The sequence below is a fragment of the Balaenoptera physalus genome (assembly GCF_965194825.1).
Source record: "Balaenoptera physalus genome assembly, chromosome: 2".
Lineage (NCBI taxonomy): Eukaryota > Metazoa > Chordata > Mammalia > Artiodactyla > Balaenopteridae > Balaenoptera > Balaenoptera physalus.
In genome coordinates this window covers 63,196,908-63,220,115 of record NC_138883.1, presented here as the reverse complement: position 1 = coordinate 63,220,115, position 23,208 = coordinate 63,196,908, and the positions used below count along the sequence as shown (strand labels likewise).

At 34.2% G+C, this 23,208-nt stretch overlaps 1 protein-coding gene across 10 annotated transcripts in view; it reads right to left on the bottom strand.

Moving 5' to 3' along the window:
* RALGAPA1 (Ral GTPase activating protein catalytic subunit alpha 1) overlaps window positions 1–23,208 on the bottom strand; it is a 218,988-nt gene that overhangs the window by 55,849 nt on the left and 139,931 nt on the right. For all 10 annotated transcript variants that reach the window (XR_014261120.1, XM_082451982.1, XM_082451981.1 and 7 more), the window contains 4 exons: window positions 20,467–20,601; window positions 19,500–19,683; window positions 12,742–13,606; window positions 10,206–10,277 (listed from right to left, as the gene is read on the bottom strand). Coding sequence is in view for 9 of the 10 variants with exons in the window: in XM_082451982.1 (XP_082308108.1) it covers window positions 10,206–10,277; window positions 12,742–13,606; window positions 19,500–19,683; window positions 20,467–20,601 (1,256 nt within the window). In the remaining variant the exon portion in view is untranslated. The remainder of the gene's footprint in view (window positions 1–10,205; window positions 10,278–12,741; window positions 13,607–19,499; window positions 19,684–20,466; window positions 20,602–23,208) is intronic.

Genomic DNA, 23,208 nt, shown 5'->3' with positions numbered 1-23,208 from the left:
TATGTTTATCATCAATTGCTTTTTGCAACGGTACCAAGCCAATTCAATGGGGAAAAAAATAGTGTTTTCAGCAAACGGTGCTGAGGGAACTGGATATCTACAATGCAGTTGTAGATATCCAATGAAGTTGGATTCTTACCTCATACCATATACAGAAATTAAATTAAAAAGCACCATAGACCTAAAAATAAGGTCTAAAACTATGAAAGTCTCATAAAGAAGTTTACACAACTATAAAATGTCCGTGTAAAAGCTACATGAATGTTCACAGTAGCATTATTCATAACAGCCGGAAAGTGAAACTAACGCAAATGTCCATCAAGAGATGAATGGATAAACAAAATATAGGATATTCACACAATGGAATATTATTCAGGAATAAGAAGAAATGAAGTGCTGACACATCCTGCAACATGGATGAATTTTGAAAATACTGTGCTAAGAAGCCTGCCACAAAAGACCACATATGTTTGATTCCTATTATATGAAATATCCAGAATAGGCAAATCTATAGAGACAGAAAGTAGATTAGTGTTGTCTAGAGATGGGGAGTAGGGGATGATGTTTGGGGGTAATAGAGAGTGACTGGTAATGGGTATGAGGTTTCTTTTTGAAGGAAATATTCTAAAATTAGATTGCTGTGATAGTTGTCTGTGAATATACTAAAAACATGTACACTTTAAATGAGTGAATTTTATGGTATGTGAATTACATCTCAATAAAACTGTTAGAATTTAAGTTGGAAGTATGACCCACTATGTGTAAATTCTGATCCTGGCAGAAAGGGGACCTCTCAGTGTTCTCAATTTCCTAGGTAAAGGGCTATCCGCTAGAACTCATAAATCACAATTTATAAAATTGAGAAGAGTGGCATAGAAATGTTCACCTAATACTATATAAATCAAAAAGAGAAATACATGAGCCATATAGGAAAAATTAGAAAATAAATCTTTAAAATGCAAAAGTAAAAGTGAAATCACCTTTATATTATCTGTCCTTTTTAAAATTTGAAAAAGCAGAGTTTAGCTGCTCTTTTATATCAAATTTTAATTTTTCAGCATTCCTTCTTATTTTTCTACTTACTAACTACTTCTACTAAATGCTTGGTATATATTGATTGCCATTAGATTAGTATGTACCACAACAGTGAATGAGGTAAAAAGATTAGAAAAAATGAGATTACTGAACTTGCAGCCATAAATATTCTACAATATGTCCAGTACTGGCAAAATATTATGAGCTTACTACTGGAAAATTCAAAGTGAAATATGCTAAGTTATAAGCACTTCTGATTCCCTGTATATACATTGCAACAGAAATAAATACAAATAATTTGGAGATTTGAAATTTAAAAATCTGATGGTTCAACAATGAGGAATAGGAATCAGTTAATCTAGTCAAAGAAAACAAAGGATCTATAAATGGTCTGGAGAGATAAGACTATAAAGAAAGTAACTTTTCATTTTCTTCCACCCTAATCCTCCAGACAAGTAATCAGGTTTGTTTCCAGGTTCTTGGCTTAAGAAGAAGCTCAAAGTTACCTTACTGTCACATAATTAGAATGAATTTTTATCTGAACCCAATATGTTAGAAAAAGAAAGGAAACTTGTTTTCATTATTTAATTTGTTTAAAACAAAATAAATGTCATGTGTTCATGTGGTGTACAATATCAAAAAGAAAACCTATGCTGTCTCAAGGAAGATGTCCTTCATATATTCCAGGTACATATGAGAATGGAAGTAGTTTACCAGGAGCCAAGAAGTAGAAAAGCATAAGGTAATGTGAAGAAACCATGAATAGCCAAGACTGGCTGGTATGGCCTGAGTTCTAGACTAAGGAGTCTGGTCAGGCACTGGGAAGTCACTAAGGAATAAAATAAAAATTTTACTTTAGAAAAATTATTCTCGTGGTGAATACTGTCTAGATGGTGAAGAGTTAGAAGATGAGAGAGTTGTTTTAACTCTCTCCGAAAGAAGTAATAAGGACATGAATCAAGAAGTTGGGAGCAGGAAAAGCAAAGAAGAGATAGAAGTGAGAAATAATAAGAAGAAAGAACTGACATAATGATAAATACTAAGGGCAAGGGAAAGGAAATGGTCAAGTGTGGGTGACACTGAAATGGTACTTCTAAATATAATGGAGAAAATTAGGAGGAGGATGTTACTTGGGAAAGAACTGATGACCTGCAAACAGAAGTAAGGAGGCAGGTAAAAAATTGTAATAAGCAGCTACAAAATCATGACTGAGAATTAAGAGATAGGAGTACATGGACAGAAAAGAATGGGGTTGAGAAGATATGAGAGATATCCCAGTGAGAAGGAAAACTATGTTAGGGGAGAAGGCAGCAGAAAATGAGCCAGTGAAGACAAACTAGAAATAACTAGTTTAGCAGGAGCCAAGTAGAAAAATATTAGGTAATGTAAAGAAACCATAAATAGCCAAGATTGGCTGGTATGGCCTGAGTTCTAGACTAAAGAGTCTGGTCAGCCATTTGGAAGTCACTAAGGAATAAAATAAAAATTTTACTTTAGAAAGTTTCAGTTTAGAACAAAGTAATTTAACATGACTTTAGAAGCCAGGGGAGAAGAACATTTTAAAGAGAGAACAGACAACAGTACTGAACTTTTAGGGGATATAATACTCAGAAGTTTGTAGGGCAGAAACTATTCTGTATTATATTGTAATGAGTATACATGTCATTATACATTTGTTAAAACTCATACAATGTACAACACCAAGAGTGAATCTAATATAAACTTCAGTTAATAATAATATATAAATATTGGCTCATCAATTTTAACAAATGTACCATACTGACACAAGATAAAAAAAATAGGGGTAACTATGTATAGGGGGAAAGAGGGTATGTAGGAATGCTCTGGATTTTGCAATTGATTATTTTGTAAATCTAAAACAGCTGTAATTTTTTTAAGTGCCTATTCAATTAATTAAATTTAATTAATTAGATAAATCAAGGAGGCTGGAGAGGATGGAGAAAACTTTAGACTTGATGGTCAGGATACTAACCTTCAAAAGGATAGTTTCAGTAGAGCAGTAGAGGTCTGAGGACACATGGTGAGCAAGACAGCAAAAGAGGTATGATTTGTGCCCCCAATGACTTTGGTACCATCTAGTACCAAAGATAAATTATTATGGGGAAGAATTAGGATATGAGAACTCAGAGACTAGTTAGAGGGTTTTAATTTTACAACTGTCTTGGAAAGAATATCTAAGAAATAATAATAATATTAATACAGTGTGATAAATACTATGACAGGAAAGTGTTATAGGGATCTGTGACAGCCCATGGAAGGATATCCAAACATAGGGTGGAAGGAACTGGGGAGGAAGGTAAAGGGTTAGCGGTAGCTTAGGGAAAGACTTTTCAGAAAAAATGATGTTTAAGCTGAGACTAAAACAATGGACAGGATCTACACTCAGCAAAAAATTTAGAGCATAAGACTATTTCATTGTTAAATAATAAACAATAAAACTCAGACAGATAACATTCAATTCTAGAAGAAAAAGAACAATATAAAGCTTATAAACAAGAAATAACAGTAATTAAAGAGTTAAAAAACAGAACATAATAGAATATGATAAATGAGAAACTGTTTCTTTGAAAAGATTAAGTAGATTATTTGCATCCAAAAAAAAAAAAAAAGCCCACTGTAATGCTGGTGCATAATTCATTTACAAATATAGCTTAAAAGTTAAAAAACGTTTTAAAAGAAACCATAATTACAATAATTTGTTATTTAATACACAATACAAAAAAGATGGAAATTGTAACACCAATAACCTAAAACGTGAGGGAAGAAGTAAAAGTATAAAGGTTCTGTATGCTGTATATAAAGCAAATATTAATAGAAAAGGAAATAAACAGCAATACAGTAATAGCTGGGGGTTTTAATATCCCACTCTCAATAATGGACAGATTATCCAGACAGAGACTCAAAAAGGAAACAGTGGATCTGAACAACACTATATACCTAACAGACATACACAGAACATTCTGTCCAACAGCAGCAGAATATACACTTTTCAAGTGCACACAGAACATTTTCTAGGATAGATAACGTGTTAGGATGCAAAACAAGTCTCAACAAATTCAAGAAGCTAGAAATTATATCAAGTATCTTTTCCAAACACAATGGAATTAAAGTAGAAATCAATAACAAGAGAAAAGCCAGAAAGTTCACAGACACATAGAAATTAAATGACACACTCCTGAACAACCAACGGATCAAAGAAGAAATCAAAAGGGAAATTTAAAAAATATCTTGAGACAAACAAAAATAGAAATACACACTGAAAGTATGAAATATAGCAAGTTCCAAGAGGGAAGTTTGTAATGATAAACACGTACATTAAGAAAAAGAAAGATCTCAAATAAACAGCTTAAGTTTATACCTAAAGGAACTAGAAAAAGAAGAATAAACTAATCCCAAAGTTAACAGAAAAGGGGAAATAATAAAGATTAGAGCATAAATAAATAAAATAGAGAATAGGAAAACAGAAAATATGAAGCAAACCAACAGTTGGTTCTTTGAAAAGATAAACCAATTGAGAAATAAATGGTATTGGGAAAACTGGACATTCACGTACAAAAGAATTAAACTGGACCTTTGTCTTACACCACTCACAAAAATTAACTTGAAATGGATTAAAGACTTAAATCTAAGACCTGAAACCATAAAACTCCTCAAATGAAAATAAAGGGTAAGCTCCTGGACATTGGTCTTGTCTATGATTTTATGGATATAACACCCAAAGCTCAAGCAACAAAAACAAAACAAAAACAAAAACAAAAATAAACAAGTGGGATTACATCAAACTAAAAAGCTGCACAGCAAAAGAAAGGATAAACAAAATGAAAAGGTAACCGACAGAGTGGAAGAAAATACTTGCAAATTACATTTCTGATAATATAAGAAACTCATTCAACTCAATTGCAATAAAACACTTATAATACAATTAAAAAATGGGCAAAGGACATGAATAGACATTTTTCTAAAAATGATATTCAAATGGCCAAGAGGTACATGAAAAAGTACTTAACATCACTAGTCATCAGGAAAATGGAAATGAAAAACCACACTGAAATATCATCTCATACCCAGTAGAATGGCTATTATCAAAAAGACAAGCGATAAGTGTTGGAGGGGATGTGGAGAAAAGGGAACCCTCGTGCACTGTTGGTGGGAATGTAAACTGGTGCAGTCAACTCTGGAAAAAGTATGGAGGTTCCTCAAAAAATTAAAAATAGAACTACCACGTGATCCAGCAATCCCACTTCTGGGAATATATCCAAAGGAAATGAAAATACTAACTGGAAAAGATATCTGCACCCCTGTGTTCACAGCAGCATTATTTACAATAGCCAAGGTATGGAAACAATCTAAGTGCCCACAGATGGATGAATGGATTAGGAAAATGTGGTATTTACAACGGGATTCAACCATAAAAAAGAAGGAAATCCTGGCATTTGTGACAACATGGTTGAACCCTGAGGGCATTACGCTAAGAGAAATAAGTCAGACAGAGAAAGACAAATATTGCATGTTCTCACTTATATGTGAAATCTAAAAAATCTAGATTCACAGAAACTGAGATCAGATTGGGCGGAGGATGGGTAAAGGGGGTCAAAGGGTACAAATTTCCAGCTACAGGATGAAAAAGTTTGGGGGTGTAATGTACATTACAGTTACTATAGTTAACAATAACTGTATTGTATATTTGAAAGTTGCTATGAATGGATTTTTACAGTTCTCACAACAAAAACTGTAGCTAAGTGACGTGATGATACAGTAACTAACATTGTTGTGGTAATCATTTTGCAATATATAAAAAATCATTATGTTTAAACCTTAAACTTACATGATGTTATATGTCAATTATATCTCAATACAGCTAGGGGTCTAAAAAACCTTTGAAGGGATGACATGGGAATACAGAAATTAATTATATATATAAAAAAAAAGAAAAAGAAAAGCCCTACAAAACTGAGAAAAGGAATGTAGCACAGAATTATGACACCATGTATGAATCTCTACTAAATATCTTTTGAAATCTCAGTGAAATTGAGTTTTGTAAAAAAAAAAAAAAAAAAAAGCCCTGAAATGGACCCAAGAGGTAAAAGGAAAACTGAAAAGACTAATAATGATGAAACAAATGGAAATAATTTGAAATTCTACTAATTCTTCCAAATTTTCAAATAGATAATATTCATTTTATGAAGCTGGCTGTAATGTTAATTCTGAAAACATTAGAACAGGCAAAAAATTAACTATAAAATATTCTAATAGATGAACCATGCCCTAATTAAAAATGAAATTCTAATAAATTTAACCCAACAGGAAGTCAAAGGACCCAGTAAGGTTTATCCCAAGAATGCAAGAATTATTTAATATTAGCAATCTAGTTAATATACATCAACTAGTTAAGAAAGCAAAAGCTGAATATAAAAATATATAAAAACCTGAATAGGTGCTGAAAAGGATTCTGATAACATTTAACAACCTTTCATTATGAAATTTCCTAGAAAACAGGCTACTTTCTCAGAATGATAAAAATGATGTATTTCAAACTAACAACCAATATTTTACTTAAGTATGAAACAGAAGAGTCATTTCCATTAAAAGCAGAAAAGACAAGGATGGCCACTCCTCCTATAACTATTTAACACTGTAGTGCAAGTTTTAGTCAGTGCAATCAGACATGATGATATAAGAAAATAACGGCATAACTTTTCGAAAAGAGATGACTTGCAGAAAATGATTATATACCTAAGCAAATCCTAAGAGTGAGACAACTATAAAATGTTTAAAATCAACGAGAGGGACTTCCCTGGTGGTGCAGTGGTTAAGAATCTGCCTGCCGGAGATCAGCTCGGTGCTTTGTGACCACGTAGAGGGGTGGGATAGGGAGGATGTAAGGGAGACGCAAGAGGGAGGAGATATGGGGATATATGTATATGTATAGCTGATTCACTCTGTTATAAAGCAGAAACTAACACACCATTGTAATTATACTCCAATAAAGATGTTAAAAAAAGGGAAAAAAAGAAAAAAAGAAAAAAAAAGAAAAGAGAAATAAGACTTAGAATAAAATTGAAATAATAAAATTAGTATATTTAATCAAAAAAAAAAAAAAAAAAGAATCTGCTTGTCAATGCAGGGGACACGGGTTCGAGCCCTGGTCCACGAAGCTCCCACGTGCCATGGAGCAACTAAGCCCATGCGCCACAACTACTGAAGCCTGTGCTCCGCAACAAGAGAAGCCACCACAATGAGAAGCCCGCGCACCGCAAGGAAGAGTAGCCCCCGCTCGCCACAACTAGAGAAAGCCTGCACACAGCAACAAAGACCCAATACAGCCAAAAAAACATAAATAAATCTATTAAAAAAAAAATCAACAAGAGAATTCATAAAAGTACTTGGATACAAAATATAACGGGGGGAAAGATTCTATTCAGAATAGCAACACGAAAGTAAAACACCCCTAAAGGTAATGTCTGGGTATCAGAATAAATAAAAAACACTCCATGATTGTGAAACGGAAGAATGATGATAATAAATGTGTTTATTCTTCCCATAGGAAAGTTTTATTGCAAATCAAATCAAAATAGCAATGGGATTTTTTTTTCTGGAAAACAACAGCATAATTCTAATCAATAACATGTTTCTGGAAGAAAAAACAGGTGAGAACATGTAAGAAAAGAAGAATGTGTGTGGGTGGGGTGAAGAAGAAGACTGAGCCTATCAGATACTAAATTATAAAGCTACAATAAATTAAACAGTAACATCTCCACAAAATTGATAGACCAATCAATAGAAATGAACAGATAGCTTTGAAACAGCTTAATATTTGATAAAGACAATATCAAATCAATGGGAAAGAAATGGATTATTTAACAAATTATAGAAATAGACTATTTTCCAACATTCAAGGTGGTTCCATTTCTCATTCCATAAATCAAAATGCATTCCAGAAGGAATAAAGAATTAAATATAAAATAATTACCACTCTAACCAAATACTTAAAAATCTAGAAGGAAATGTAACAATGTTTAATTGATTTCAAGACAGAACTCTCTAAGCACAGCAAACAATTGAAGAAATTAAAAAAAAAGATTGAGAGATATAATTACTACAGAAAAAATGGGTTGTTAAACAACCTGAAGTTGTTGAAAACTGAAAGCCAAATGACTAACTAGGAGAACTCCCACGATAAATACAAAAGTTAATCCTTAACACATACACATACGTAAAAGAGCTCTTACAATTAAGAAAAATTCCTAAATAGAAAAACAGAAAAAGGACACTAAGAGAATTTAGAATTTTTTTACAAATATATGAAAAATATTAACTTCACTAGTAATTAAAAACTATAAATTAATGAGATACCATGATTTGCCCCTCAAATGATAAAGGTTAAGAAAATGTCATCAATATCTTTTGCTGGACAGGCTGAAGTTATACAACATTGGTAGGATTAGAAATCAGTACTTAATGGAAAGCAATTTTATAATATATATGGCCTGAAATAAGTCTTTATGCTTTGACCTAATAATTCTATTTCTAGGAATCTATTCTAGGGCAAGAAATTAAAAACAACTCAAATGTCCAAAAATCATAGAACTTGGTGCCATAGAATTTTTTTTGAAGAATATCAAAATGGCTGAGAAAACTAATATAGAGTTTTTTAAAAGATATAACTTACTATACATTACTATGATTCCAGTTTTGTAAAACAAACAAAAATCATACATATGTCTATCAAAAAGAAAGACTGAAAATATATAAAGAAATGCTAACAAGTCTTATGAATAACAATAGTTTTATTTTTCTGTTTTATATTTTCTATAATAACCAAAGAAATTATACATTATTTTAAAAAATTATTCTGAGAAAAGCTGAAAACAACAAAAACCAGTTAGGAATGACAGGAAATGAATAAAAAATTATATTTTTCTATAAATTTGGTAGTAAAAGGCATGAAAGGGATGTACTATAGCTTGAAAGGATAGTAACTGAGGAAAGTTTTGTTTTGTTTTGTTTTAAAGGCAGATAACAAACATGCTTATGGTAAGAGAAGTAAGTAGAAATACAAGATAAAGAAGGGATAACTTTTTGAAGATCCTACAGCAGGCTGAGAAAGTAGGAAGCAGAAGTATAGAAAGAAAAAAAGGCTTTTCTGATGCGGAAAGTGAGCAAGAGAAGATGGCTCAATACAGAAAATTTTAAAAGACGAAGATGTAAGGCCTATTTGTTTTGATGTGCGAAAGGTCTGAATCATCTTCACTTTGCATTCCTGTAGAATAGTGATGGCAGGGTGAATGGCCTGTTACAAACTAGTTTCCCAATCGTCAGAATCACTGGATTTAATTAATGAACATATGTGACTAACCTGTGTTAAAATGTGAGTGTGTGGAGGAAGAAGAAAGGTTAAGAACTACTGTTCTAGCAGATTGTCTTTCACATAGGTCAAACCTTTGAACTGAATTCTTACGAGGTTAGAGGAGAGATGACCTTTTGACTATAATGCTGGGCTTGAGGAACAAAGAAGTGGTTTATAACAATTACTCTGAGAAGTAAAAGTGAACAAGGGATAAAAAATTTGCCAAACAGCAGAGATGGCATTGTTAAAGTAAAGGTGCATGAATATACAGTAACTCTATATCACACTGGTTTTGATAATTTTCTCTAGTAATGTACTGCTGCCCAGGAGTAGAGAAAGCAGATGTTAGGAATGATTCTGATTAGAGAAATGGTTATGGAAATATATATATATATATATATATATATATATATATATAAAAACTTAAGCAGAAGAACAGTTTTGAGGGTGCAAGATAAGGCATTTTAAAAATGGTTGACAATATGTGAGTTTGCTGGACAGAAAGGTAAGCGGAATCAGAGCTGGGTGGACAAACTGACTGTGGGAACAGGAAAAGCAAAAAATTGAAGACAAAAGTATAAAACACCAGTCGAGTGTTTATTATTTATAAACAATCCAAAGATACCAAACATTTAAATGCAGCTGTACGTTTTTCTAAAAATGTTATTTCTAAGGTATATATAAATGAAAAACAGTTTCTGCTCAGAAAGTTATAATTCAACAATACAGTATTATTCACACATGAACAGAGAAATAGCTGACAGGTGCCAGAGATAAACCTGAAAATTTCCCAACAACTTACCACTGTCTTGAGTCCAAGTTCCTAAGTTCTCTAAGTAGTTTTTCATTTTTCTTCAGGAGATGAAAGCTCCTCCTAAATAGAGAGATTTATAAACATTTTCATCACGTTTGCAGTGAATGACATGACAGTCCCGGAAATACTTTCCAGTCTACTCATGCAACTCTTATACTTTTCTTGCCTTTTCATACTTCTAACACAAAGGAGAACAGACCCTAAAAAAAATGTAAAGAATATATGTCATTATTTCTACCCAGGCCCTCATACATTTCTGCTAGTGGATCATAATCTACTGGCCACTTAAATGTTTCCTTGCAGATGCTGTGAGTTTCCCAAACTCATATTCAGGAAAATGGATAAAAATACTTATAGGTTCCTTCTCAAGAGTTTCATAAAAATATGTGAGAAAATTGTTCCTCATGAGAAATAAAATATTCACAAAATCTAAATCATTACCAAATAAGGATGTGTAATCCAGATGGAATTCGTTTTTTTTCTTGTTTTACATTATATGTATTTTTTTACACTACAAAGCAGTGTGTAAATTTTACCAAATACATTATATAGGTGCTAAATTATGTATAAATTATATTCATGAAGTCAATGCTTGCTGTGGTAAAATATAGCTTCCCATCTTTAATTTTTCTCAAGAGACAATGTATGGGCCATTCTACAGCAAAAGAGAGTAGAATGAATTTATATTAGTGGCAATTACCTGTATATGGACATACCATAAGGCAAACTGTTTTCCTGACATAACATGGCTTTCCCATAAGGCAGAGGATACGCCCTTCTAATAAATGGAAGGGTTTAAACCAAGTAAGATTATAAACACTAGGTAAGCAAGTAGAATTCCAATTCAGTGCTTCACATGCATTTGAATTACTTTAAGATTTATTCATCCAGTGATATCTGAGCTCCCCTTCTACTACAAACTGAACAAAAACAATACATTCAATAATGCTTCTTCTTCCACTTCCCTACAGCTTTTAGTGTCATCGAAATTTTAAAAATCAATTTTAAAGATAAATTTAAAAATATTTTTAATATTTAAAAATATTAATAATGCTTTACATTAGTGTACAATTTTAGTATTTTATATACATTATCTAATTTAATTCTTACCATTATGTGAGGTGGGAGTTATTTCCTCAATTTGCAGACTGTAACCCGAGGCTCAAAGTTTAAGTGACTCTAACCTGGATCTTCTGCTTTAAGTCTCATGCCTTTTCATTTAACTCCTACCTAACTTACTTCAAAACTCTGTGTGTGTATTGCAAGTTTTTAATGAGGTTTTGAAATATGCATAAGAGAAAACAAAATTTAAAAAAATGAAATCCAGATTCTTTTCTTGATTTGATGCTAAATCCTGAGTTAATTTCTCTGATATAAACAAGAAATGATCATATCGCTGTTTGTCTAAAAAAAAAGTTAGGCTTACATGACATAATAAGAAATATACATTTGGGCTGTGTCCCCAGTTCCTGACACAGAGGTCCTAAAACCCTTGTAATTTCCTGAGTGCTGGAGGTGACAGGAGAGTCTTACACAGACCTCTTAAAACCTTTGGAATTTCCTGGGTAATAAGAGCATCTTTTGTTCTAATAAGGTGACTCTTGGTGGTGTCCTGGATAACTTCAGGCTGGTGCCTCATCACCAGAAAGAGCAAGCCATGATTAGAATCTTGAAACTTTCGGCCCCACATCTGGGGAGAGAGAGGAACTGGAGACTGAGTTAATAATCAATCATGCCTACATGATAAGACCTCCATGAAAATCCCTAAATTATGGGATTTGGAGAGCCTCCAGGTTGGTGAACACATTCAATGTGCTGGGAGGGTGGCACACTGCAACTCCACAGGGACAGAAATTTCCAAACCTGGAATCCTTCCAGACTTTACCCTATGTACCTCTTCATCTGGCTGTTCATCTGTATCCTTTAACTATCCTTTGTAATAAACTGATAAATGTAAGTAAATGTTTTACGAATCATTATAGTTAATTTTCAAACCCAAGAAGGGGGTTGTAGGAACCCCTGATTTACAGCCAGTTGCCCAGAAGTATGGGTGACCCAGACCTGCAACTGATGTCTAAAGTGGGGGGCAGTCTTGTTGGTCTGAGCCCTTAACTTGTCTGTGCTAACTCCAGGTATTGTTGAAACTGCTTGGTGTGAAAAACTCACACATTTGGTGTTAGAAGTGTTATAAAAAAAAAAACAGTTTTTCCTATTAGCTTACATGAAGGTTGGAAAAAACAAGATTTTTTTCAATCATATGAGCTATGAGTTCTAAGTCAGATAGTTATACTAGTCATTATGAAAATGTTAAAGTTAATTTATTACATTAAGTTATCTTTTTATTCCCTTGAAACCTGACTATGACTCAGTAGACTCAAAAAAAAAAGAAAATCTGCCCACTGGTCAAAGAACTAATTGGTAGGTAAAATTTAGCGAGGGAAAGAACAGAGACTAAAATGCTGATCATAAGATGAATAAGACTAATATTTTTTTAAAAAACGAAAAATCTCTCCTTTATTCTTACCTTTTGTCCCAGGAATTCATTCCCAATATACTAAGAAGCAATCTGCAATAATAAAATGCTGACTGAGGTTTCTGAGGTGTTGGTTCATCTTGCTCCACAGCTTTCATGTTTAAGTCATTAAAGTGTTTCTCAACAAATTCTTTTTCCTCTGTATGCTGCTTAAGGATAGCGTTAATAACATCATTTTCCTGTTTTTCAGAAATGCACACAGGCTGTGGAGCAGGAATATTAAGTGAGACTCCAGTTCTCTGTAAGCATTCAGGACTAGTTACACCTAAATACTGCAAAAGCTCGTCAAGAACATCTTCTTCATCTCTTATTGTATCCCAAGTTGGTACAGTTTCTCTAAATCTTCTTCTAAACTGGAGGGAAACCCCATCTTTAACTGTTATATCTTCTAAGCATTCATGAGATGTAGAAGGCTCTTCTGGCTTCTCTTGGTGAGACAATGAAAGTATAAGAGATGTAGGTTCTGACAAACCACTTACAAGAGGTGGTCCATACAGGATGGCAGAATCCCATGAATATTTTCCAGAAAGATCACGTACTATAATCCTGACATTTGAATTGGCTGATGCAAGGCCAGCAGATAAACCTCCTCCAGGTACACTCTCTTCAGATCTGATCTGGATACAGGACACTAAGGTTGTATTGTTCAACACGAAGAACTGAATATTTGGACTCTCAAAGAGTTCAGGAGAAAGTTCAGTGCTTTCACTGTAATGATTGTCGTGATTTTCACACACCTGACTTGTTAACATAGCAGGACCACCACTCATTGGATAATGGCCCAAGTGATTTACCAGATGTGTAATAACAGTGCGGGCAGCTATAGAGATTAATCCTTGTTGCATTTGAGTTTTCACTAGAAATAAAAAATATAATAAGTGAGTGGGAATACTGCTGCTTCCTAGGAAGTCATATAAGAATGAAACATTAGACAACAAATGGGGATTCCATCACATTATCAAAATCACATTCAAATATTTGAGTAAAAATATTTTCAATTTATAGTATGTACTACAAGAATGATAGCAAAGAAGAAGAAAACTGTTCTTTGATGAAGTTTTGTTCATTTTTATAAGAAAGCCCTTTTTGAAATTTTTGCTTATGGATTCGTAATTTAAACTGAGGCTCTTAAATGTACATCATACCTTCAAAGAAGGTTCAAAAGCGTTATAAATCACTTGAAATCACTTAGCACCCAGATTAAAAAGTCAATGAAATCCAACTGATAAGTTTCTTATATTATGAGGAGATTCAGAAACATAGTTTGCAGCATGCCTTAAACGCCATTTAATTATGGCTTTTATGGATGATGTAAAAGTGTCAGAAAAAAGTGATCTTTCACTAAACTTTAGGAGTCAGGATCAATTTAAACAGTGAGTCAGTGTAGCCAGCATATGCCGAGGAAACTTTATTTTAAAGGAAAAAATATTTTATGGCCTGCTTACTTTTCTAAGGCATTAAAGAGATCAGGAGCATATCTATATGAGTAACTTAAAAAACAAACAAACAAACATAGGAAATGGTAAAAAGAGAAAACTCAAAGAATATAGTAGTAAGAGGCCTGAAGAGGCAAGGTGCCTAATGTCAGGACCTGAAGGAGGAGGAAAAAGGAGGGGAGGGTGGAAGGAAAACAAAGAATACAGAAAGAGAGTAAAGGGAGAAAGGAGGAAGTGGAGATAGACAATAACTTGTCCAAGCCCACTAGCCAAAGGCTGCTAGTGTGATTCTATAGAGGGTTGATGTGGAAGCCAGTTATGTAATGAGTGGTGTCAGGAAGTGGGGACAACTGGGTTAACTTGATACTTTTTATCTAGGAGGTGGGAGGAGAGTTGTCATTAGTAAAGACATACTAATCATTCATGTTAGAAGAGGACGTTCAGTTGTGTGTTTGTGTGTGTGTTGATAGTGTTCTTGTCTGTCTTATATACAAGGTTACAGGATAATCATGTCTCTGTATTGTTCTACCACAGTGATATTGTCTGAGCATTGTTTATGTTCTGAAAGTTAATCATTTGGGAATACTATGGCCTAGCTACCAGAATAAATATAGATTTGAAAATGTCCTGATGATCAAAGTATTACCTACATAAAATAAATTCCTTAATTTCGAGTGCACTTTGTGAGGAATTTCAGTAACTATATAGAATTGTGTAACCACCAACACAATCAATATACAATAAAATTCTCACATCAAAGGAAGATAAATTTTATTTTATGTAAATTATACCTCAATAAACTCAACTTTAAAAAGTTTATAAGGGAACTAAGTTGTGCACTGCTGATATGATTACTTAAAAAGAGGCAAGAAAGAAGAACAATGTTATACTTTCGAGGCTGTAGCCCTCAAGATTCAGAACCAACACCACTGGGTACAGGCAAAGAGTCAGGAACAAATCAGCTGCTATGCCATTAATACCAATAATATCTTCTCCATTATTCCAACTCTAAAAAAGAACAGTTTTCTGTGGACTTTGGTTGATTTTGAAATGTTACTGAGTGTCAAACTTCTAATCTTCCATAATCAAGTTTTATTTTACATACATGTATATATAAACATTTTTCAGTTTACTTAAAAAGTTCCAATTACATTGAGCTGTTCTTTGATGATAGTATGGCTAGCTCTGAAAATGAGCTATTCAACACTAGATAACAACACTGAATGATTAACCTTAATTCAATCCTACATTTTCAAGACCTATTATGGTAAAGTAAAAAGATATGCCACTGAATGATGAGAAACAGAGGGGTGATTTGAATCTAGTGCCTGCTTTTGCTTCTCTGATTATAGCTTAGATTTTAATGAGTGTTCACACTGTAAGAGGCCTTGCAGATAATCTAGCCAATACTTCTCATTTTGCACTTGAGGGTTCACAGAAGTTCACTGATTACACTTAAAAAATAAATTTAGATTTCAGAAGTAGGTAGAAGCATTTTCTTTCCTAAGCTGCTTCTCTAAATTCAGGATATATATATATTTATATAAAGGTACAGAAACCTCTCAATTTGTTAATTTGGCAGTTAGGTTTATGTAGATTTTTTTTTGAATTGTAAGCTACAGAACATACATATCTTTCTTCTATATATCTCAGATATAAAGAAAACATATGAAATTCTCTAATGTAGAAATTCAAAATGAAATTCTAAAATAACCAGCCTTGTGAGAAAATGCAAAATGAAGATATCGATGCTTCTAAGGCTTTGTGTAACTAGCATTCATTTAAAAAAGTCTATTCAAGGTTGTCTTTTCATATTGTCAGATTAAACAAACCCTACAGCATTTGCAGCAAACCCGTAATTACTGATTATTATGGCATACAAAAGCAGCAAGACATAAAAAGCTGCTGCAATTCACCACACTGTAATAGAACATGCAGAGGAAGTTAATTTTGGCAAATGCTTTAAATATGAGCTTTGCATAATGTGTATAGGTGAAACTATAATTAAGACAGAATGAATTCTTTGGAGCCTCCTTTCACTCTGACCCTGCAAATGATGACTTTTTGCTAATAAGACTACTGCCATTTGACAAAAAGCCAACTTCACTACCTTGCTTTATTCTTTAGTAAATTTAATAATTACAGCTACTCCTGCCAATAGTTCTCAAATCAGACTCGTTCAATCCAATACTGAGCTTATTAGGGACACTCTATGTTTAGAAATCTTTGGCCAAAAAAGTACTTGAAGATGATGAAGCATGCCTTAGACAAGGGCACAATGATTAGCCATTTCTGCCACATTAAAAAAACCCCACAGCATGTAGTCACTACAGACCACAGAATCACCTGCTGCTAGCTCACAGCTGTTCCTAAAAGGTTCTGCATTTATCTGGTCCTTAATTCCTTTAAGAAAGTCCAAAGGGAACAACTTTAATACATTTAGAGAATAGCACCCTACAGAGTATTTGGTATCAATATAAAGCTCATCTGTTTAAAACCTTTACACCTTTCCGTCTTTTACAGTGACTGTTAATGGCACAGTAAATTTGCATGAAATACATTAAAACTTCCCTTTACATAAGTAAACTATTTCACTGTTTAAGAAATACACTATCTTGCCCTGAATCAAACTTTATCATTTTACACCTTTAAAAATACAAAAAGCAAAGAATATTTTCATATAACTTTGTCTTTAAGTAAAATAAACACTGTATTGTACTGTGCCAAATCTAAAGAAATAATTATAAGTCACCTATATCAATTATTGTCTGAATTATTTTTCCTATATTCCTATTTCACTTGTATATATGTGTTCTAGACAAATTATCAGCTATTTGTGGTCAACCCAAAACCCTAGCCCTATTTCCTTGATGTGTAACTTTATATCTTCACTTGCATTCTATGTCTTCAATCCATTACCACGGCCACATCCTAAATGTTTTAATCATTTATAACTATTCTGCCTTTAAAAATCAAACTCTTCCTTGATAGTTTACTCTTTGACCACAACCTCCTAGTCTAGTGATTTCCCAATTTTGTTTTGTAGAGCCTGGGAGAGGGCTGTTGCAGATGAATGGGAGAGAAGTCAGCAGAATCCCTGCTGCAGCTCTACTTTAAGAAGTTTTACAAAGTGGACTTCCTTGTGAAATTTATTTGAAGAGCTTCCACTGCTTCAAAATTCATTTAATAAACCACTGTCCTAACATACTGATATGCTCAGTGGTTCTCAACCTTGGCTGCATATTAATCACCTGCAAGGTTTTAAAAATCCCAGCAATCCCAGATCAATATTATCAAAATCTCTGTGGATGGGACCAGACATCAGTATTGTAATATGCAGCCAAGGCTGAGAATCACTGTTCTCATTTGTTATTAACAACCACATCTACTTTCTGACTCACTGCATCACCTCTACTTTCTTCCAGCTTATCACCCATTTCCTAGCATCAGTTCAATCCTTACCAACCCTAGATTCTATAACTAAACCATATATCAATATTCTGAAAGCCATTGTTCCCTTGTATATCTGGCCAGATCCACCTTACTGAATGTTGACTGGTGCAACCAAAACTCTGCAGTTTCCATTTTCTACTGGGCCCTCAGTAACTTCTGTCAGTCCCCTTAATTTACTTCCACCTTCTTCTTTCTGGTCGCAGAAGAAGGGCTAATATTAACACCTAATCTTTCCAGCTCACCTCTCAGGAACTTCACTCTATTAATGATCCCCTTACTACCTTCTTTCTCAGCTTATCATTGAGTTTAACTCTGTCTTTAGAACTCCTTTAATCCTGAATAATCTTTTAACTTATCTATTGTTTTATCATTTTTCTTTGCTTTTTTAAAATAAAAAAGTCAAGCTTTTTTAAAGAGCACTTTTGACACATGGCTCTACTTCCTTAACTTCTGCTTGCTCTTCAACCCACAGCCATCCACTTCTGTCTCCTACTTTTCTGCTGAAACTAAAGTAGATATATTCGTCAGTCTTTTTGTACTTGATATCTCTATCATTTAATACCATTGGCCAGTCTTTAAAAAAATCTTTCTCTTCTCTTTGTTTCTGAGAAACTACTCTCTGCTGGTTTTCCTTCCTTTCCAACTTTTTCTTCTCAGAATACACACACCCATGTAAATACATATTCCTAACAAAGACCCCTCTGCTAAGACCTAGATCTGCATGTACAATCAATTGTCCACTAGATCTCTTCATATGAATATACAACAGGCACTCTAAGCTAAACCATTTCCAATACTGCCCTCCTGATTTTCCCTCCTAATCCTCTAAACTTTCTCATATTCTTAGTCTAGCTTAGGGAAAATATAACCAATTTAACCCTTTAGCAACTCTTGCTTGGCCTATTGCAACAGCATCATGATTGGTCTCTCTGATCCTGAGTTAACCACCCTAAAATCAATCTAACATACTAGAGATCAGCAAACTTTTTCTGCAAGGGGACAGAGAGTAAATTATCTTCAGCTTTATGGGCCATGCTATCTCTGTCCCAACTACTCAACACTACTATTACTACACAAAAGCAGCCATAATGACACATAAATGAAGAGCATGGATGTGTCTCAATAAAACTTTATTTATAGAAACAGGTGGCAGGCATGGGCCATAGTTTGCTGACTCCTGTAAAATACTACTGTCAAGGTGCTCTTAATACTAATTTTATCATGTATATCAGTGGGCCCCAACCTTTCTGGCACCAGGGACCAGTTTCATGAAAGACAACTTTCCCACGGATGGGGGGTGGGGTGGGGAAGGATGGTTCAGGCGGTAATGGGAGTGATGGGGAGCAGCAGATGAAGCTTCGCTTGCTCACCCGCCGCTCACCTCCTGCTGCGCAGCCTAGTTCCTAACAGGCCGCAGACCGGTACCAGTCTGTGGCCCGGGGGTTGGGGACCCCTGATGTACATCACCTCCTTAAAACCCTTCAGTAATTGCTGGGTTCCTCTGGGCTACCCCTGTATCTTGAATGTACTTTTGTTTTTATATGTACTCATATCATAAGGTTATTTGTTTACATCTTTCCCTTATATCAGAGAGTAAACTCTCTGAATGTAAAAACAGTGTGGTTAAAGAACTTATCAGAATAACTTAGAAGTATAAAGGGAATGTCATCACATATAATCTTAGGAATTGTGTATCTGAAGTTGTTTCTTAAACTAAAAATGAACTTAGCTATAACATACATGTCAAGGTAAACAATTACAAAGTAAGATATATTATCCTCCAGTATTTCTACCCAGGCCTCAAATCATACCTTGGGAGAACCCAAGCAACAATACTGTCCTGAAGAGAATTCATTTTACCTTCTGTTACTGGCTGGAGTTTAGAAGATCGTTCCGAATCAGGAGAGTGCAGAGGTTCAGGCTCTTTTAGGCTTTCCAAATGCATAAAAGGATCATAATCTACAGATGCCAAATCAGAGAGGCTTAATGGAAAATACCTTGGATTGCTAAAACACTGAGATCCATAAACACACCCATGTAATACCTGAAAATACAGGGGAAAAAACATACCAAGTTTTCCTTTTAAGTGAAAATAAATAAAGAAAGAAAAAGGAGAAAACAAGTCAACTGCTAATACAAGTACTTGACAAAAATTTTAAATATTTAAACACTTAGCTCTTCAATCAAGGTAAAATTTAATCTAAAAAAGAAGAATGAGCAAAATTTAACTAATGATTCTCATATTCAACAAAGACTTCTTTCAAAATTTTGCAATGAAACAACAGTGTCTTGTAAGAAGTAACTTTTTAATTATCCCTAGGTACCGTAAGATAAATCTATGTTCTTAGAAAATACCTAGCTCAGGGTTTCCCTGGTGGTGCAGTGGTTAAGAATCCGCCTGCCAATGCAGGAGACACGGGTTCGACCCCTGGTCCAGGAAGATCCCACATGCCATGAAGCAACTAAGCCCGTGCGCCACAACTACTGAAGCTGCACTCTAGAGCCTGCACGCCACAAATACTGAGCCCGTGTGCCACAACTACTGAAGTCCGCACGCCTAGAGCCCGTGCTCTGCAACAAGAGGAGTCACCACAATGAGAAGCCCACACACCACAACTAAGAGTAGCCCCTGCTCGCCGCAACTAGAGAAAGCCCGCGGACAGCAACGAAGACCCAACGCAGCCAAAAATAAATAAATAAATAAATAAATTTATTAAAAATAAATACCTAGCTATAAAACAATGAAAATGTAATACTAAGAAATGTTATTTCTTTAGGTTTTAAAAACCCTTGGTTACCAAATAAATAATAACGCAAAGAAGTTTACCTTATAAATACAGTTGAGGACAGATTTTTCTATTTTATCATTTTCTGCTCCTGTAGCATGGACTGGTTGGAGCAGTGTCTTTAGAGGTAAGGCCATGATCCAGTCCAGAAGGCACAGAAGTAAGGATACCACCAACTGAAACAACAACAAAAAAGATCATTATTATTGTAAACTCATAAAATAAGAGTTTAATACTTAACAGAAATTCACCAACTTATCTTTTTTTTCCAAAATGTATTTCAGGAACTATGAACTAAGTTTCACCATTAATATTTACCTAGACCTAAATGATTTTAAGATGTATATGAACATTACTGTGGGTTTCTTTCTCCCTTATATTTTAGGGCAAGCACAATGAAACCTTAAGCATAATAAAAACAGGAACGTTAAAATTATTATTATTATTTTTAAATTAATTAATTAATTTTTGGCTATGTTGGGTCTTCATTGCTGCACATGGGCTTTCTCTAGTTGCGATGAGCAGGGGCTACTCTTCGTTGTGGTATGCGGGCTTCTCATTGCGGTGGCTTCTCTTGTTGTGGAGCACGGGCTCTAGGCACGTGGGCTTCAGTAGTTGTGACTCGCGGGCTCTAGAGCACAGGCTCAGTAGTTGTGGCACACGGGCTTAGTTGCTCCACGGCACGTGGGATCTTCCCACACCAGGGATCGAACCCGTGTCCCCTGCATTGGTAGGCGGATTCTTAACCACTGCGTCACCAGGAAAGCCCCCAAATTATTTTTAAACAAACATAAAAACACTGAGCTTAAAAGACAACAGACATCAATTAGCTATTCTTACGTAATGCACAAGAAATGGAACACAAATGAAAGGCTTTAGTTCTATGTATTACAATCATTTCCACATTTCTTGTCTAATTTAACACCTGACTGAGCAACCTGCCAGAAAGACTATCTTAACCACTTTCTGATACTGTTACTAATTACATTAAATGAATCTTTCTACTGGACACGTTTAAACTGATGGATGTTATAAACAAAACACTGTTATCCAAAATGTAGAGTAAAACAGCAGTATCTATGTGGTCCATTTTATTGAATAAAGAATCACAATTAGTACCATAAAAGTGTCAATCAAGTAGTAATAAGAGATCCACTGATCTTTAGAATCAAAGACCAACTCTCCAACTCAAAGAGTAATGCTGGCCTAAATCTCCCAACACACCCTCCAAAAGAACAATAAAGAACAAAAAGAACCAATAAAATATCACAAAGCCCACATCCTCAAAAACAGAACATTCAAAATTCAATTATCTGTGAGTAGAAAATACACACAGCAAATCCAACAAGCTTTTACCCATTCTCCCACTGCAAGCTTTCATGAAGAGTGAGGGTCGTTTGGGTAAGCTGTAAAAGAGAGAAAGGAACTAGGTACAAACCAAAAAACCAAGCCCAAAAAAAAGGTCTACCCTAAGTGTGAGAATAATGAAAAACATGTACTGGTAGATAAGAGTACTGAGTAGAAGGCAAGTATTTAAAAGTACTGCAGGAAAGGTAATACTTTGGGGGAGAAAAATGTTAAAAGGAAGTGGAGAGACACCTTGTGGAAAACATAATGTGAAAAGAAAAATCAAAAGAGAAATTTAGGACCTTGCAAGATTTTTACAATTTTTTAAAACTGATGGTTCTGTAATTCTTCTCCCACCTTAGTGTCATCCAATAAAAACACTATACTTTGTTAAACCGCCAGAAGAGGGAGCTCTTGAAATAGGAATCTTATAAACCACCCCAAGCCACCAACCTTGTCCACAGAAATGCAGACACAGTCTTCATCTATACAAAACTACTATAAATAGAAAACAGAAAATGAGAATCTTAAGAAATTCAGCTGATGAAAATTCCTGCCCACCAAAACCAATAATGAAGCAGAAGAAAACTATAACACAACCTTCTAATCTAAATTAAATATTGTCAAATAAGCATTTAGGTATAGGCAACAAGGAAAATCCCATCTTAAATCAGGAATTTAAAAAACTAAGAGGAAATAGACCAAAAAGGGAAGAACTGACTCAAGTCAGGAAAGAAAACTAAAAAACGATAAAATGATATTAGAAATGAAGCCCAAGTTATAAGATGCCTAAGGAAAAATAAGTTTGAAAAAAATAAAAATAAAATTTAATAAGGGGCATTGAATAAAGAGAACAAAAGTGAGACAAAGAAAAAGGTAAAAAATGTCAGAGAGAAATGACTGAAATGGAAGGCAGAAAAAGAATATCCTATTCACTTAAATGTGGAGTCCCCATAATCTACATATTGACAAGGCCTACCAGATCCAGGACAAACTGACCTGCAATAATCAACTCTAATACATATCCTGGTAAAACTTGAAAAGTAAGACCTAAAGAAAGAAATATATATGTGTGTGTGTGTGTGTGTGTGTGTGTGTATCTCCTTAGAGCCTCCAGGAAAAAAGATGAAATAATTTACAAGGACAAGAGAATAAAAATGGCATCAGATTTCTCAAAAACAGTATACAAGCAAGGCAACATTAAAAAAAAAAGAAAAACCTCAAGGAAAATAAGTGTGAACCAAGGATTCCATATCTAGCCAAGCTACTTTTCAAGTATCTTGTTGTTACAGAAAAAATTCTATATATGTAAGAGCTCAGGGAATTCTGCATTCATGAGCCCATCTTGAAGAATAAAGATGAACTTCATTTAACCAAGAAGTTGACTGAGGAACTTCAGTAAAAAGTCTAACAGTGAGTATCTGATATATTTAGTT